Genomic DNA, 18,710 nt, shown 5'->3' on the forward strand with positions numbered 1-18,710 from the left:
TCAGAGTGCAAAGATACTTCTTCATCAAAGGGTCTCTAACCTACACAGCCTGTAATTGTTTTTCCTTACAATTTATATGTGAATCTCTCCTTAAAAAGAAAAAAAAAAAGAATCTTTTTAGAGTCTCATTCTACTTATCTACCACGATACCTAAATAAAGCCTGGAGAATAAGTGGATGCTAAGTGGACGTCTGATTCTTTTCACTTTTTACCACCTTATTCTCCATGTGAATTACTGTCTTGTTTCCCAAAGAATCAACATTAGCAAAGGATTTTGGGGGTGGGTGCATATCAATGTCTTGTATTAACAAGATCTCAAAATTTGAACCATGTTCATAGCAATTTCTCCAACCTCACTAGCACACTTTTCTTTTAAAATGTATGAATGAGTTTCATTTAGAAATGTTATTATTAGTAATAGCAAATGCTTGTTTATTTTCTCCCCCAGAAAATAACTAAAATGCAGAACAGTAAGACTTCTATGTAGCACTCATTCTACACTTAACGAAATGATAAGAAAACAGCTGGGATTAAGACTGTTTCCTATAAAAGTATCTTTAAGCTTGTCTAACCTTTCTCACAAAAGTTTAAGCAAATCATTAATCAATGAAAATAATATTTAACACCAAAGCTGTCACGCTAAATTACTGTTAGCCTAGCCTAGCACACATGACAGCAAATGCCACCTCAGACTCCAAAAAATCAGCCATTAGGAGTTTAATAAAGCTATCTCAGGAACAAAGTTTCATCAAAATACTGCTTTGAAGTGCTAGTGCTTTCTGCTTTAACAGTTACAACTTGAACACTGTAAAATTCAATCAAAGTTAGTAAGCAACTACTGAATCTGAATAATGATGAGACATTGAACACTAAAGGAACAAATGCTTAACTCATTGCTTAAAGGGATACTAGCAATTTTCACCCCTTTATAAAGATGGGTGATCTTTCCGGAGGGGGAAAAATAGCATTTTCATTTTCCATTAATACCAAAAGCATCGTAAAACGGTTTGGGTTAAAAGCGACCCTGAAGATCATCTAGTTCCAACCTCCCTGCCATGGCGGCAATTTGCTTTCTTCACAGAAGTCATCTAGACCTTTCCTCAAATACTTAAGGAAAGTATTTAATTACTTAATATACTTAAATATTATTAAGTACTTGATGAAGAAGTAGGTAGTTTTAGAATTTAAGATACGTGTTGCCATATTCCAGTTTCAGAACTAAAACTGTATTTCACAATATTGGGTATATTTAATCTCAAAAGGACTATTAGTGTTTACGCCAAAGCAGAAGAGGAGAGGAGAGAAACTTCTGCTATGTTTACACACAAGTCTCTACATGCAAACTGCAACCCCATCTCAGGAAAATTATTCCTGTGTCATTGTTCCTTGCGTTCCCAGTTCTCCTTCAGTAATTTCTATTCAAATATAGCTCTCTTATAAAAGGTTCAAGAAACATTGTACTACATGTTAATGTACACAAAACACAGTTAACCCATATACTGCAAACCAGCAGGAAGCAAAGCTTTATCAGTTAATTTTCTGTTTTTACAGAGAAAGGTATGAGATCTTTAATGCTGGCAAACTTCTAATATCTTCCCCAAAGGCCAGGACTAGCAAGCTTTCTGGAGTACAAAAAGCAGATACACACTACACTGTGCTTGAACCAGTGGCCAATTAATCTACATCATCTACACCAATGCTACCCAACTACTTTACTATCCCACAGCAAGACTGTGCAATAGTCAGTCTTAATTTATCTTGAGGAAGAATCACATTCATAGCTGCTTAATAAGGTGGCTTTCTCCTGCAATAACATCATTCACTAGGCTACCTTGTCTCCTCTGCATTCTTCATCCCCCTTAAAGAGTCTTTCCCTGCAAGAGCTCTGGCTACCTTCCCTGTATGTGAAGTGTTTAGCACATGAACTTTTTAATTAGCTTGCTGTTCCATACACAGGAAGTTTGCTCAAGTTTGTTCAAGGACGCTTTAATCCTCTGCCAAAAAAACTCTAAAAAGCTTCTAATTTTGAGCATTGCTACCCTAGTTTCTTTTAGCCGCAAGTAAAGAGGCACTTACAGAGGGGAGAATGAGGTTCCACACAGGACAACCTTAGTCTCCTCGTCATTACAGAAAACTATATTCATATTAGTTTTCGTAGGATAACAAAGACAGACTAAAAGGGGTCAAGGTAATTCCAATGGGACTGTCACAACGGAGAAGATGGAAGCAGCATTGCAGGATGCAGTGGATGTCCCATTAGAGTATCTAAGGACTTATTGCTACCACCCTTGCTCTACAACTAACTGATAGCCCCTTTAAGAAATTTTTTTAAAAGTAAGCTATTCAAAAGTGAATGATTTTATTAGCAAAAGTAATTTTAATTTTTATTGCCAAAAAAGATGTTACTTTTGCATAGAAAATGTGTTGCTTTAAGAACATGCTGAATAGGGTAATTCAGCATGTTAACCTAAAACTTATTTTCCTGCTGGAAGGTCAAGATACTAAGTTATCCTTATCTATCTGATTCCATTAAGTTTATTCAGTACATACCAGAATTGCTTTCTGTGGTATTCACGTACATGTTCTGAAGATCTAATTTCTAAATAAGCTTTTACCCACTACTAAAAGAAGTCCTTACTAAAGATTTCTTTTGGTAATAGTTAGCTAATAATCTTTAGTAAAGAACTGCTTCAAAAACTAAAAGGTTAAGAAGAGAATCACACTGCAATGTGAAACCAGACGCACTTTTCACATAATTAATCTTGTACACCAGGGGAAGAATTTTGAAGAACTGTTTTTCAAGAAGAATCACTAACTTAAACCCCCCCCTCTTCAGGATACGTATGCTTCCTACACGTCAAGACTTCACAAGAAAATAATAACAGCTTTGAAAAGAATGCAACTGTTCCATCACCAAGAGACTTACCAATGAAGGGTCAAGGTAGCTGTGTGTGGCTGACCAGGTCTGTGGGCCAATTAAGCTGTACAACGGAAACTGCTGATGGGGACTGTATACTGGAGGTAAGTAAAAGGATGTTGTGTAACGCTGCTGCGTGTAGAGGTTCATGTCCAGAGGTCTGTATCCATTCTTTGGCAAAAACGTATTTATAGCTATTGCCTTTGCTTTTATCCTTGCCTGCAAAGGAGATGAGGTTTTTTTATTACAGTAGCCTTTCAAATTAAATCAGGACGGTTCAAACTAGCAGCTCTCAAACTTTTCTTGGACACTTGTTAGTCACTGCTTTCTCCTTCAGAGAAGGCAGAAACACCTGAATGCTTCCCTGCTGGCCTGATGCTGGGATGGATATACTGCTACCCAAAAGGAGGAAAAGGAGAAGTAAAATGACATGTGCTACATTACAAAACCCATCTCCAGGTCAAATGGTTGCTGAGGCTGGACCACTTAAATTTATATTAGAAAACACAGTGAGCCCCATAAAAACCAGAGCATATACACATGCCCCAAAACCCCCATAAAGCTCTATTTACCTTAATAGGTTTTCCTTGGAAGGTTTTCACTTCTTCTCTAAGGTATCTGTAAGCCTTTAAAAAAGTAATTACAAAATTCATCACATATAATTTAAACAAAGAAAACTTAAGTTTTGACAGGCTAGGCCTAACAATAGTACTTTAAGTGTTTGCTAATGTTAGACTAAAGAAAACCCTCATATGTAATCTGCACTCAGCAAGATTTAAGTTGTCACTGTAGAAGTGCTTCAGAAGCATTAAAACAAGACTTCAATTCTTATGATTGAAGCATTTCAGTGTGTCATCCAAAATATCAATGTTCTTAGTACAAAAAATTACAGCTTTGGCCAGGAAGCCAGGATATGCAAACAAGATATGTTTACAGTACTGAAAACTCGATATTAGCTAAGAGGAAGCATTACTGGGTTTAGAGGTTTTGGTATTTTTCTTTTTAAACTGTTACACATTTGTAATACAGCTTACGACCCATCATCCACGCACATCCCAGCCTCATTCACTGTTATATTCTAAAATGCTTCAAAAAACAGTGTTACCTGCTGTGCATCAGCTTCTGATTCAAATGTGATGAACCAGTTGTCATTATAGGCAAACTCACAGTTGATGAACTTAGGCAAATTATCTCCTTTGAAAAGTGCTTCAACCTCCTAAGGGAAGTAGTTTTGATAAGAAGAAAGAGAAAAGGGTGGGAGGAAAAAAAAAAAAAGGATGGACAGAAGAAAACATCAATTTAAAGTGCAGAACGCAAACTCCAAGTAAGAAAGATAAAAAGCACTTTCGGGCTCACAAAACAGAACTGAGAACTTCAGAACACCTGCAGTAGTGTTACAGTGCTCTCCAATCTCCCTGCTAGCTAGAACGAATAGAAACAAGCACCATGTAAGGCCATACTGCCATTCTGCATACTCCCTTTATTTCAGGGGAAAAGCTATTTGGGGCACAGAGAGACAATTAAATTTGGCATCGAGTGCAGAAAAATGTCTATTTGTCCCCTGTCCCTAAAACCACAGAGTCACACAAAAACCTGTGCATACGGCATGGGACGGGAGAACCTCATCCTTTCAGCAGAAACCTGGAGATACACTTGACTCAAGTGCCTACAGATTAATACATATGAAACAGGGTTTATGTTACCTCAAAAACAATCAGCTAGTTTCTACAGAAAAAAAAACTCACTTTGAACTTTATATTTGTTTTAATGCATTTGCATATTACTTATTTTTGTCAGAGTTGACATGAGCAGAAACAAAAAGCAATGCAACTCAGTAGGCCTTAACAATATTTTGTAACTTTGCTACTTAAATAAAGCCTGACCATGCTACGCCAGAAAACATATCCTATTAAATCTGGCTCGTTAAGTCTAGATTTTCCAGTCTGGCAAATTTAAACACATAATGGATAGGACACTTCGGATCATCTCTTTAGAAAATAAAAGGCTCCTCAGAACTTTGTTGTTGTTAAGCACTTAAGAGCAACCACTCAGTGCTAATATACCCAAGCTGACACACCGATGACAGCAAAAAAAAACCAAAAAACAACTCTAATATTAAAAGCTAGGCAGTCTTTGAAAGGTTACTTCATTTAGAAAGCTGAAATCAGCTGGTAATTTTAAGCTATGTATACAGCATATTTAACTTCCTCCCTCCAATTCCTTTCAGCATTTTGTTTCATGCTCCTGTTTATTAAGGCCACTTACTTCTTTATTATAAGGTTTTTCAACTACGGTACTTTTTAATTTTGTATGAAGAACATCAAGAAGAGCAACTCTTTCAGAATCTTTATTTATCTTGTAAAATTAAGTAGAGGGGAAATTACATTATCTACCCATCATCAAGGATCTGTGCCTTCTTCTTTCTGCAAATTCAAGACGGTTTAATCTATGTCCCAATCTATTTTTTTTCTAGGTCTTTCCATTAGTTATAGTCCCATCTACATCAGAGTTGCATTGAATATTTTTCGAAGCATGAAGTTCTCCACTCTCACACTCATTCCACAAGCCAGCAGAGATCCTTAGTGACTTGTGGACACCTCTACCCTCAGCATTATGGAAATGCCTGCAAAGCTTTACGTACTTTACCCTAACAAGCTTCAAGGTGCAGCAGTGGCATTTTCCATTCTAAGACGTATCCTCCCTCATCTTCGTTTGCTATTTATCCAAGAAGCTGAGCACTAAGTGCATACAGATAAGCCAGAGTACAAGAAAATTATGGTATCTCTATCAAACACAGCACTGTCAGTTTTTCAGCCCTTTGTAGAGCTACAGGTTTTATCACAGTCTTCCTATGAGCAACATGCTTCTATAAAACACATTTATTATCCAAACACACATAATAAACTAAGGTTTAGAAGTGTTGTTAGAAACTAACCAACAACAAAGAAAGAAATGAGAGATGCTTATTGAATTACAAATCCTAAGGGAAAAGCATGCTTTACCAAACAATTAAACACTTACTTCAATCGGGGTAGATTCAGGTACTTCACGTAAAATCACAATACAGCGATTCTGATTTGGCCTAACTTTTTCTCCTTTCTCATCCACTTGGACTAAAGGCAATGCTAAGAGAGAAGAGGCAGAAATATATTTCAGCTGTCAGCAATCATAATAGCTTTGCACACCGAAAAACGCTGCAGACACCGTTTTACAATGCAAAGCTTTTTGTGCTAAACAAAGTATTTTTGGACGTTCATAAACAGGCAGAAGATGACTGAGCATACTTTCAGACATATGAGTCGACATGTTCCTTAATATCTCCACACTCTTCTACTCTTCCAGCCCAGAAAATACCAATTCATTAGCTTTTCTTTTAAGGCACACATTGAGTCATGTTTTTTCGATTCTTACCCTAGTGGTAACGTCCAGTAGCCTTTTCTGAAAATTTAAACTCACATTATTCTCATTTACACAGATCGTTACTCAATACCTCACATAGGAAGCAGCTTTGATAAAAACTGCAGTCCTCTAATTGCGATGGTCTAAACTGGAAGCTGCTTGCTCTATTTAATGCTTTACAGAAAAAGGATGGCATATTATTGCAATACATAACAAAAGAAGAAAGGGTGATTCAAAGTCCAGATTAATAGTCCTACAGCAATAGCCAAAATGCTTTCTAGTATTGAGGGATATTTACTTACATCTCAGTACTTCAACAATCAAATCCATGTCAGTACTGAGTTTCTTGACATGATCAAGGTTTGCTACTGTCATTATTGGCACGTACTGATCACTGTCCATCTGTGATATAAGGTACATGTCACTGGCAAGATTTTCTCTGTTGGGAGAAGAAAAAAAAAAAGGGGGGGGGAAGTCATAGATGTAACTTTTGCCAATAAAATTGAGACAAAAACTCGTCACATAGAAGGCAGATTCCTACACTAAATTTTGTTTTCAGCATTTTCACCACATATTTCACTTCCCAGAAAACATGAAAGAGTCTTTTTTTCCCCTTCATGCAAAAGTAATGGCATCTTCCTGTTCAGGCAGCACATTACCCCCCCAAACCTGTAATATTGTCAGTTTACTACTTCAAATGACCACTGACTGTAACTGGTTATGCAGGAGTATATCCATTAGGAATTGTTCTGGGTTATTAAGATACATGTTTAGGATGTTTTTATCTGGACACAAGCATTGAGAACAATTAAGCACAAGTAAACTGCTTTGATGATCTCACATCAGTCTATACTGGAATGTGTATGATTCAGAGTCCTTAATTTATTTTTCTTTTTTAAATTGGTCCTTAAAATATAAAGGGATCTACAGAAGCACATACAAAAAAACTGGTTTATATCTACGCATATTTTAAAATTACTAGCTTGAAGCTTAACAAGCAGCTTACACTACTCAGTTTTAATTTGAAAAAAGGCAGTAAGTGTCATAAAATTCACCTGAGCTGTAATTGCCTGTAACTATTCTCACTTCAAAGCAACATATTTGCTAGTTTGGTTTAGGCCTACAAGTTTCATGTAAGCTTTAAGAGGTACACCAATATGATTCTCTGGAATTTGCGTGTTACTTCCCTCAAATTCTCATCCTTTCCACTTAGTTTTAAATGACATCTGTGAAATATACTAACATACATCCCAAGTTAGGTACTGGGTCTTGTTAGTTATCCCCGAGTTTGCTACATTTAGGTATATACATACCTAGATAAGCAGAATTCCAGTGTTTTCTTCAGTAATTCTCGTAAATCTTCCTGACCTTCTGGCTGCAACTGTTCATTTCCACCTAATAATTGAAACACTTAAGTGTAAAATTTAGGTCTGCTATATTATACAACAGATACTTCAATCAAGCCATCATATCTATTACTGGTTGTTCAACAAGTTTTCAAGTTCAATAAATGTTCATTGTGTATTAGTTCACCACTCACCAAAATTGCACAGCAACATTTTCTATTTAAGACAGAAAAAAACCCATATCTGACTTCACTTGTTAACCTCTGTTCTCCAAAAACATAAAAATTTGAAACAGTTTTAGAAGAGCAGATACAAACACATCTCAAAGTAAACAGTGAACTGATTTAGCTCGTGTATCTGTCTTCCAGTCTTAGGAAAATAACCAGTTTCTAGCTGCTAAAGCCTGACTAATACAGCAAGCAAGCAATGTAATGGAGGCACTTTGTAATTCTGGCCTTACTCTAAATTCCCAACACACTAATTCAGATATGAGAGTTTCAAAAACGCATATCAGCAGATATCCAATTAATTAACAACAGATGTGTGATCAACTAATAATTTCTTGGTTAAGGAGGAGAAATTAATTTTTTCTTACACCTGGAAGTTTCAAAATTATCACATGGAAAACACTAATTTCATGTTCGTTTTAGTTTAGACTTAATAATCTACAGTCAGTTGAGGGTAAACTAATTGTGTCAGTGGGAGAATCATTTAAAGATGAGAAGTTTAGTGTGGCTTTTAGAGATTTACAAAACATTTAGAAACATATTACATAAATGTAAATCAGTTTTTTAAAAAAGTATTTCACACCAACTATTACCCTCTATATCCTTTCCCTCTTAACTGTCATCCTTTTCTTTAGCTCTCCTTAACCTTTCTTCTTCCTAGAGCAACTTGTAATTTTCTCCCACAGTTTTGTCCTTCACATGTTCTATTCTTATGTAGATAATGTCAACATCTGAGAAATGCACATATCATGTACTAACCACTATTTCTCTTCCCATATCCTCTTTTTTCCTTGCCCAAAACCTAGCAAAACCCCAAATTATATGCATTTTTAAAAATAACAATTTAAAATCATATTTCAGATTGGGATCAGTTATGCTACTGTTGATCAAGTGAAATAGTTTAGACCTCCTGTTCAGCTGCTTTACAGCACTATTTGACTCCTGTTAAAAGTTAACTGTTTTGGGCATGTAAAGGACATGCTGATGAGTTTTAGCACTAAGCTGAGGAACAGTGTGCCCTTCTAGAGTGCTGGGCACCATTAAGATAATTTTCTATTTCCCAGTTTGTTATTATTTATTATTCCCCAACACTACCCTTAAGCAGAACAGTCAAAGAGACTTTCAGTTTTCAACACAAACGAGGATGATGCCACAACTGTATCTGATTTCAGTTGTCTTGATTTCCAACTATTACAGATGCTACACTGGTCATTTCAAGTACATGTTACAAAGTCAGCTAAGCACAACAGACAAGGCACAGACTTCTCATTAATCTCAAGGAACCCCCAGCACAAATTCCTCTCTTTCTCATCTCAGTTCAAGTAGTAATCGTATATGCATCTTGCAGACCTTCTGTCCCTTTCAGTGAAATGTAAGCATGGCTTAATCTCTATGCTAGTTCCCAGAAGTTTCTTAAAACATGCCATCTGGTATAGACTACAGCTACTAACAGTTGTAGTGAAAAAGAATCATGAAATCATTAAAAAAGAATGTAAAGTTGTTAGACTGAATTGTTGCTTATTTTAGCATTTTAAGCACAAGACTGATCTTTCAACACACTAACATTACTACTTGAGACACAAATGGTATGTGAATTTCACCTGGAGTTCCTGACCAACCAGAAATATGCAGCTTAGACAGGTAGATAACTAAATGTAAACATCTACACTAGGGACCTGCATTCAGAATAACACTTCAGAAAACACCACTCAGTTATATCCAGAACTTATGTTTGATTCTATGCAGTAGCTTATAAGGCCTATATATAAAGAGGAGGAGACTAGTTTCCAAATATGTCTAAGCCTGAGAGCAAAAGAAACAGGATTTTCTGGGATCTGTTTACAAGACAAATATATTGCACAACAAAGGTGGTGTAGTTTTTTCGGTTTGGGTTTTTTGTTAGGGTTTTTTTGATTGTTTGTTTGTGGGTTTTTTGTCATTTGTTTGTTTTTGTTTTGGTTTGTTTGCTGTTTTGTTGGGGTTTTTTTCATGGATGCTCACTGTTCAACTCAAAATGTTTTCTTTAAGTCAAGTTCAAACAAACATCAGCTTTCTCTTACCTGTCTGGGTGGTGTCATGCATAGACTCATACTCAGAATGATCAAGAACCAAAGGGTTCATATCTGTCTGGTCCGACACCGAAACAGCTGGTGATGGCTCCTGCAGCTCTGTCAGCACTGCATTCTGAAGCTTTTTGTCACCATCACCATTGGCATCCAGTCCTGCACCAGAGACAACAAACATACTCAAAAAGCATTCCTTCTAATCACAGTAACATCACAGTTAAAACTGAATCTGAAGTAAAGTTGCTTACATATTTGCATTCATTTTTTTTAGTATGAAACTAAAATTGAGAAAGTTCTGCATTGATTTCTACCTTTTTTTTTTTTGAAGAACAGCTAGAAACTCTTATTCATACCTTCTTTACAAGAATCTGGAGGTTGGTCAGGTATTTCTTCCCACGTTTTGCTCACGCTACCATCAGTGGCACCACTTGCTTCCAAGTGTAACATATGATTTCCCCACACCTTTGCATTAGGATTTAACTCAGAAACCTTGGTTGACTCCTACAAAAAGAAATTTCTTTGATTATGCACTTTGTGGATGCACAGCACACATCTGTGCATATATACATATAGTTTCAAATAACAGTATCAGCTGTACAAGATTGTACTGTCAGTTTTTTTTTCGTATCTGAGTATATTAACTGAGCTGCCATTTCATAATTGTTTCAGGTACAAAAATAACTTAATTGTGCAGCACAAAATTCATTTCCCTGATTAAGAGACACCAGAAAAGGTTAGCCAAGCAGAGCAAACTACAAACATTTGATTCTATTTGCCTTTGACAAACTCAACCTGTACTTGCCCTAGACTTCAGGCAGTTCTGTAATACACGTTAACTCCACGTTGACTATATTGTTATTGTACCTGTTTCTGCAAAATAACATTAAAAAAATACAAAAGCACAGGGGTTTTTTTTCTGGACTTAAATAAACATGTAACAGACTTAAAGAAGTATTATGGAAAATTGAAAGCAATGAGATGTGCACAACAACTTCTGTCATTACTTTAAGAGAAGACAGAGCATTAACAAAAATTTAGGTTAGTTTTCCCCTTGGCAGGATAAAAAGAATGAATTACCAGATCCAGTTAAATTTTAGGCTAATCTCCTTTAACCTGGATTGGAAATAGACACATTTAATGGTGATACATGGTTATATATAACCACTATATAAATGGTTATGTTTGTGCTTCAGAGAGATTGCTCTCTGTAGTGCCAACATCTACAATACTTTTTTGATAGTAACATGAGACAGTTTTCTCTTGTTTTGCCCACGTTTGAGCAAAACGCATTAAGTTATTCCATACTCAGAATCTCTTTGGTATGTTTTAATATGATGATTATACTGGGAAAGAGTAGTGCTCATGATAACGCATACTAAAAAAGCTTATTAAAATTTTTTGAGTTTTATGAATTTTTTGAGTTTTATGAATTTAAGAATGCTAGGAACATTACAGCGTTTAAGACAGGCACTTCAAAACTCCATGAAGCTTTAATTATTCTGAAACATATGCACTTAGTCATTATCATAGTGCAAAGAAAACACATCCAGAAGGCAAAAGGATCAAGGAATCTGGACTTAAACACATCTACTGAATGACAGAGAAAAGACTTATAAAAAGTAGAAGTGTTCGACAGAACTACTTGAATAGAAAGGATTCAAAGACGACAGCAAATTCCATCAGTTTCCACTTTTTAATACAGAAAGTTCCCCCAGGAGACAGCAAACTTAGCCCTTCGTACAAACCACTGCGGGCACTGCAAGTGCTGGGCAAGGTCAGGGCAGCTGCTGTAAGGCAGTCGGTGTGGAGAACACCAACGAGTGCTGGCTCTGCTCAGCAGGTTGGGAAGAGGAGCAGCAGCTTTCTTAGCCCAGCTAGCCAAGATCCCGTCTAGCTCATTTCCCACGCTTCTCCTGCAGCCACTCTTTCAACAGCACTTCAGAAGATCTCTAGAAGTGAGCAAAAGGTTTTCTAACTTTCTACCAAGCAAGAACTTTAAGATTTCAGGAAATCCACAAACATTTCTTCCTATATGAAGGTAAAGAGCACTATCAACAATCTGTACAAAGCTTCCCTTCCACATACCAAAGCATTCATCTCAAGTTCATCTAGAATTCAGAAATCTGCAATTAAGATACTTTGCCCAATGTTTAAACTTTCGCATAAGGTAAGCAAAACAAACAAACAAAAATATCCATATTCAGCAACATTTTGAACTACTGCAAAACTGCATGCTATATAGAATGTAAAGGAAAGAAAGTGGTCAGCTTCAGGACAAAACACCGTGAGACATACTTAACTATCTAATGAAACCAGTTTAACTTGGCTTATTCTAATTCCTAGCTTTAGTTTTAAAGTTTTAATATCAAATCACTTCTGCAGAATACTTACAAATTCGTCTTTGTCTTGCCATCCCCAAGTACCAATATTTTCTGGTGCTGGCAGCTGACACGGGTATCTTCCCACTGCATCTGAAGCACCTGCTAAATCTTCAGGTTCGTTCTGGAAATTTTCACTAACCATACACAGTCTGTCATTCTTCATGGTATTGTTAGAAATTGTATTATTCCATAAAAATCCCATCAGATATTCGCCATTACCAGCAGTAATGGTGTCAGAAAATAGCTGATTTGTCCAGTCAGCATTGCCAGTCTGAAGACTGATGAAATGTGACCATACTTCAACTGGGGGATTTTGTCTGTCCAGTTCGTAGGAGTGCTCTTGGTCACCCGATACATCTTCCATCACATTTAATACACACCATTCACTGCCTCGCTGAAATCCTGCGGCACCAGGAGAGGCACTGTGTATTTCATAGGAAGGAGTAGCAGCGTATTTGTCTACCTGCTCTGGGTCAACAAAAACTCCAAGCTCTTTGTTTGAGAAAATCTTGTGATCTGACTGCATCTGTTCCCAAGTTGTGGTCAAGTCATTCATCTGAGTATTTAATATATAACTGGTGTTTTTCAGTTCAGTAGTCTTGGCTTCCAACTGCTTTAAATTCTCCATGGTGAAAGCTTCTAGATTCCCAGTTGACATACTAAAACCAGTAAGGTTCTCCTCATTTGGCTGGATACTGACACAGAGTTTTACTTCACCATCCTGAAGATTACATTCATTTACATCACACACACTTTTTTCATGAGTTTCTGATCCTACTTCAGTGAAAGGCCCAATAGAACCCAGGGTGTTCCTGACCTCTGGCTCTGAACTGGCACAGTGACATAACTCAGGCTCTTCCACTGGTTTATCACACACATGAGAATATGAATTTTGACACAATGAAGGTAAACAGTTACGGGCTTCCAGATTTTTAGTGTCTTCTATCGTTTTTCCACTCTTATACATACAAATGTCCAAAACTACAGGTACAGTGCAGTTAATATTTTGATTGTGAGTCAAGCCTTTATCGCAATTTGAGATGTTTTTATCATGATCAACAATGTTAGCATCCAAATTCTGGTTTACATTTTCTGCCTTGTTATCAACTGTTTCATTTAGGTGATCTTCAAATTCTGCCTGTTTTTCAGATTCTACCACATCCCCAGCTATTTCGGCTGAGTTAGTCCCTGCATTCCATTGATTTTCCACTGCATGGAAGGAACATACATCCTGTTGCTCACCTTGTCTACAGTTCATGTCCACTTTATTCATATCCTCATGTTCCACACACACAGAAGAGACACTGGTTTTGTTACGTGAATTTGAGTATTTGCATGCTTTACCTTTATGCCCCAGTGACTCCTGTGAAATCTGAGATTCCAGGCTGTTTTCCTTTAGGAACATTTCATCTGCGCTTCTGTTATGTAGTTCATGAGATGCCAAAGTGCCATCACTTACCCAGGACTGAGTTCTGCTCAAGCTACCAGCTTCCTCAAGCACGTCGCCTTTCAGCTCAATGATACTCACACAGACGTCTTCCTCCGTGCCGCTATGACTTGCAACTTCAGTTGATGCCTTGTTTTCAGTGCAACCCTTAATTTGAGTTTGAAAATCAGAACTTTCTTCCAAGTTTTCGTGCATCTCAGTCATATTCAAAGTTTCACAGCTATGCAAAACTGTACCTGTGCATTTCTCTCTATCTTTCAAGAATTCCTCCAAAACACTGTGATGTTCATTAGAGTCAGGTGCAAATACCCAGCTATCACCGTATATTCTTTGAAATGTTCTCTTTTCCACGTTTGAGTTTACTTCACTTTCTGGCTTTAGCAAGTAGCCTTCTTCAGCAAGTTTTTCTGCATGTTGACTCACCAAGAAAGAATCATTGTCCATTTCCTGTAACTCTAATGATAATTTAAAGTTACCCCTCATGTTCTCTGCCACTTGTTTAGTATTTATTTCCTTTACAAAACTTGAGGGATGCCTACCTAAACCAAATGGTAGAATCTCAGAATCATTACTTCCTTCAATTTTTCCTGAATCACATACTCCAGTGTTCAACAATACACTGGAAATACAATCACTGTGTTTCACATTTTCTGAATTAGGGCTGTCACGGCCCTCTTCAGCAGCATCTGCAAGCTTTACAGAATCACAAGCTCCATGGAGTGATTCATTCCAACTGACAGCATTACCTATGGTATATACCTCCTCTCGTTGATTCTCAGGGACAACTTCATCACATATTTTTGCTCTTAAGCTATCTGTTACTATATTGTCAGTATTTAACCTATGCACCTGACACTTGTTAACCAGTAAGTTATCGTAAGAAGACTGGATGTCTATACTACAATATTCCTTTGTTTCTTTTTTCTGCATCTTTGACCTATCTTCTTTTTTATACTCAAACAATTCTTTCTGTAAATTAAACTTAGCTTCCACTTGTGCTGATTGCTGCATCAGAAATTCCTCCCCAGTGTCTAGAGGTCGTGCCATGTTGCACATTCCTTCATCAGTAACAGCTGAGTTATCTATGTCTGCTGCAGTCTCTTCATGCTCAGTAGCAGGCACCTCTTCATCCCCTTTCAGATCTTCAGCATCTACAACACAAATACTGTAAAACTCCCTATCCTTTGTATTCTGTCTGTTGTCTACATCAAGGTAGGAAAATGTGGGAGACACCTCTCTATATGAACTTGAAACTTTTTGTAGGCTGTCACTCTTGCTGTCTTCAATGTTTACTGTTGTTTCATTCTGTCTTGAATGGTCACACGTAACTGCATAATTCTCAAAAAAAAATTTATTTAAGGAAATTTCACCCTGTAAGCCTTTGTTTAGGATGTCTGGTACATGTGAAGTAGAAAGATGATCAAAGAAGCAATGCTCTTCTGCAGCTACATTTTCATTAATATCACTGTTAATATATTCTATATTGTTCATGTGATGACCATTACTAACAGATTTTTTAGGTGCTCTTTTTTTAATAATCCTGTCTTTCTTTTCTTCACTATCCTGCAGATTTCCATATGTACCAGAGACCTTCAGAAGGTGACTAAAGGAATTAAAGAAGGTAAAAGGTCTGTCATACGTTCTCCTAGAGCTCTCATGGGGAGTATTTTCCATGCTTCTGTACGACAGATATTTCGCTCTTCTACCCCAAACCCCCAATTTCGAATTTGACACTGCACAATCATTACTATGAACGTGTTCAATGCCAACAATCACAGCTGCCCCATTAACTGTCCTTCCCACTGTATGCAGATCCTGGCTTTCCACAGTTCCTAAAATTGAAGATAAAGTTTTACTTATCCTTGACTCTGGTCCTTCCTCTTCCACAGATTTTTGTAACAAGCTGGTTTTCTCCTCATTCGTGCCGTTACCCAATTCTTTACTGAAGCAGCAGCCCATGTTTAATAAGTAATATCAGAAGAGTCTTCTCATGGCAAATCACCTTCCTCTATACACTAAACTAACTTTCTACTGCTACTGAGGAGACAAGCCAACACCCAGCTGCCAAAAATAGCACACTTGAAAACCATGTAGGGGTTCATATGTCATTGCCACTCAAAGTCCAAATCCCAGTTGCTGAGCAATGTTTTAGTATTTCATCATATGCACTGTAATATTCAAGCCAAATAATTCCCCTAATGAGATTACAGTCTGTTTACAGGTATTACCAAGTCTTATGAACTTCCATTGTTTAATTTCCTGAAGTTTCCTTCATCCAAAGCATTAAAATATTTAAATGACATGTTTCACTATGTCTGTGTGTGCCAAAAAATCGCTTGCCTTCATACTTAATACAATTCCTGCTTTCTGTACAAGGATAAACGCAGTCTGGCTTCACATGTTTGAATCCAATTTGAAGACTAAACTGAAGCTATTAGATCAAACAGATTTTGGACCATTTTCTCCTTCTCCTCCCTTCCCCCAGAGCTGAACCTACACCAAGATTACTTCTTTAGGACAAACAGGCTAAAGATAGATAAGACCTCATGTATTCCATTGAACAGTCATTGTACGTTATCAGAAGCTAATTCTGGTCCAAGCCTTTTTTTTTTTTTCCCCGTTATCTGCATGAAAAAAAAGAATATATAACCCCTCAGCAACTTACAGCACTGGAAGGGGCCTCACGATCCTCTGGTCATCTTGTGGTACCGGGGCAGGATTAATTATACTTAACATCCAAAAAAACCTGTGTATTCTTTTACAAGAAAACTCAGATGGATTTAAAAAGTACTTTGACTAAATGCTACTTCTCCAAAAAGTCTGTCCCTAGTATAAGTTTTCTTTGTTGTATGTAAACAGACTTCTTTCTGCCCTTATGACAGTAAAGAACAGCTTTGTACAGATGTATTTATTCATGAGAAGACTTTTACTACTGTAAGTCTCTTGCTAAAAAAGTGGTTGTTTCTTCAAAAATAAACACCCAATAAAAAAGCTGAAAGTACTCAGCAATCTTTTCTGCTCTAAATTATTTGCCTTTACATAACCTTACATCACTCAGACCTCCTCTCAAATCCATTGCTATTATTCCAAATTTGTACCCCATCCTTCAGAGAGCTTGCAGACTGTACCACTAAAGCACCACTCTACTCCGTTATTTAAAAGATATTGAAAACAGAGGAAAGTAAGACAAGACAGACCCTTGAACTCTATTTCAAATGTTCTTTCAGCTGTACCTTGAACTGAGTGCTATTTTTCAATGGGTTGTGCACCTTAGAGCAAGTTTAATCAAGATGTACTTGAACTAGAGTTTTAAGTTAGCCTGGCAACTTGCCTTCAATTGTATTCATACAGCAGTACACAAGGTACTAAGGTGAAAGCAGTTGCCTTTCAACTAGTAAGAGATCTATTTTAATTCTACTGTAAACTATACTTGCAGGGTAAAGGCTGCTTAACACAGAGATCCATGCTCTAATATTCCACTATCATTACTTGGGCTTTTTGTGTAATTGTCATTGTGACTTATCTTACAGCTGCTTTCATGGCAAGTCACAGAGCCTACATAAGCTTAAGGTATTAATCAGTCTTATCTATGTTGACTATGTGGTCCCTGTCACAGTCACATTGCAAGATTTCTGCTTTGTTTCCAAAATTCCAAGAAAAGAAAAACAAATCCATCTTTACCAGAGAAGCCACAGTCACTTTTTCCTTTCAATCTCCTTTATTTTACTTCTGACAGAAAATTTACTACCATCAACACAGAAACAAATTAGGCATCATTTCCTCTTTTACTCACTCATACCTAGTTAGTAAACTAAGTTCACATCTGTTTAGAGCAATGAACCAAAAGAGAAGCATTTTTTTGTGTCCTGTTGTCACCTGAAGATTGAGAAGAAAAAAAAAGAATGCTTCACTGAATCACAGTAAGCAGAATCAGGTTGGATTAAAATCAGGTAGAGGAGAACATAAAAAAAGCTCTTGCTACACCAAACTGTTCAATCTCACAATAATAACTTGCAAGTACAAGGTAGTACTGAGCAAGTGCAGAAGCACACTAGGTAATGTTTTGCTTTAGTCTGCACTGCAGTCACTATGAAGCGCTCCTGCAATAATAGCAGTAGAGTTCACATTCAGCAGCATAAAACAGACTAGAGGTGAATCTCACTTCTTTATACAGAGTGAAATGCTTCTATTGTCTTCTCTGAAGCTTTTGCAAGGTATTCAAATATTTGAGTCGTTTCTTATCCTACTTCTCTTTATAAATACTCTGTGTAACACAAAAAAGTGCAAAGCTGTAATATAGCTGTCAATGAAGCCTCTTCTCCCCAGACAAGTATTCTGCTCATAGGACAAATGAATTGCAAAAATATAACGTGCTTTAGAGTCTTAAACACAGGTTACCATATATTTAAATACCATATAAATTTAAATGCCATAGACAGACTCAGATTTGTATATGTGAAAGAACCTTACTGGGTAATTTTCAAGAGAAACCTCGTATTCATCACTAATCCTCTGACCATAAAAAAAGATTGCTGAACTGGCTAGGGAATACATCCCCTCCTCAGCAAGTGTGCTTTGAAATTGCAAAGTAAGAAAAGACGAAGACTATTCTGCTCCCTCCCAGCTTAACCAATATGTGAAGCCTCAAAGTGCCCGCAGATGTATTGTTTTTAAGGATAGGAAGTCTGATGCATCATTGCTGCCATCTGCTGCATTTTTTTTAATCCTCCCGTGGGACGAAGTTATTCAACATGCTTGGATTCAAACTATGCCAAGTCACTCCTCTCTCTAGCATTCCCTGGAATCAAGCACAGGGAAAGTGGGAGGGCGTTACTTATAACACTGTTTTTGAAGAAATGCCATGAGAACACAATTCAACTGTTTTTAATGTCAGCCTAAAGTCACAGTAATACTTGTGAAGTTTACA

General features: G+C 37.0%; 1 protein-coding gene across 6 annotated transcripts in view; it reads right to left on the reverse strand.

Annotated features, from left to right (window-relative positions):
- The window catches only part of LARP4B (La ribonucleoprotein 4B), a 56,181-nt gene that overhangs the window by 12,900 nt on the left and 24,571 nt on the right, over positions 1–18,710 (reverse strand). For 3 of the 6 annotated variants that reach the window (XM_086614254.1, XM_086614255.1, XM_086614257.1), the window contains 9 exons: positions 12,347–14,236; positions 10,309–10,456; positions 9,950–10,111; positions 7,630–7,711; positions 6,619–6,755; positions 5,939–6,042; positions 4,023–4,133; positions 3,490–3,543; positions 2,927–3,136 (listed from right to left, as the gene is read on the reverse strand). In XM_086614254.1, coding sequence (XP_086470380.1) covers positions 2,927–3,136; positions 3,490–3,543; positions 4,023–4,133; positions 5,939–6,042; positions 6,619–6,755; positions 7,630–7,711; positions 9,950–10,111; positions 10,309–10,456; positions 12,347–14,236 — 2,898 coding nt within the window. Of the gene's footprint in view, positions 1–2,926; positions 3,137–3,489; positions 3,544–4,022; positions 4,134–5,938; positions 6,043–6,618; positions 6,756–7,629; positions 7,712–9,949; positions 10,112–10,308; positions 10,457–12,346; positions 16,439–18,710 lie in introns of those variants that run through there. The other 3 variants (XM_086614253.1, XM_086614252.1, XM_086614258.1) reach the window with 2 other exon arrangements.

The sequence above is a fragment of the Tauraco erythrolophus genome, chromosome 7, assembly GCF_009769465.1.
Source record: "Tauraco erythrolophus isolate bTauEry1 chromosome 7, bTauEry1.pri, whole genome shotgun sequence".
Lineage (NCBI taxonomy): Eukaryota > Metazoa > Chordata > Aves > Musophagiformes > Musophagidae > Tauraco > Tauraco erythrolophus.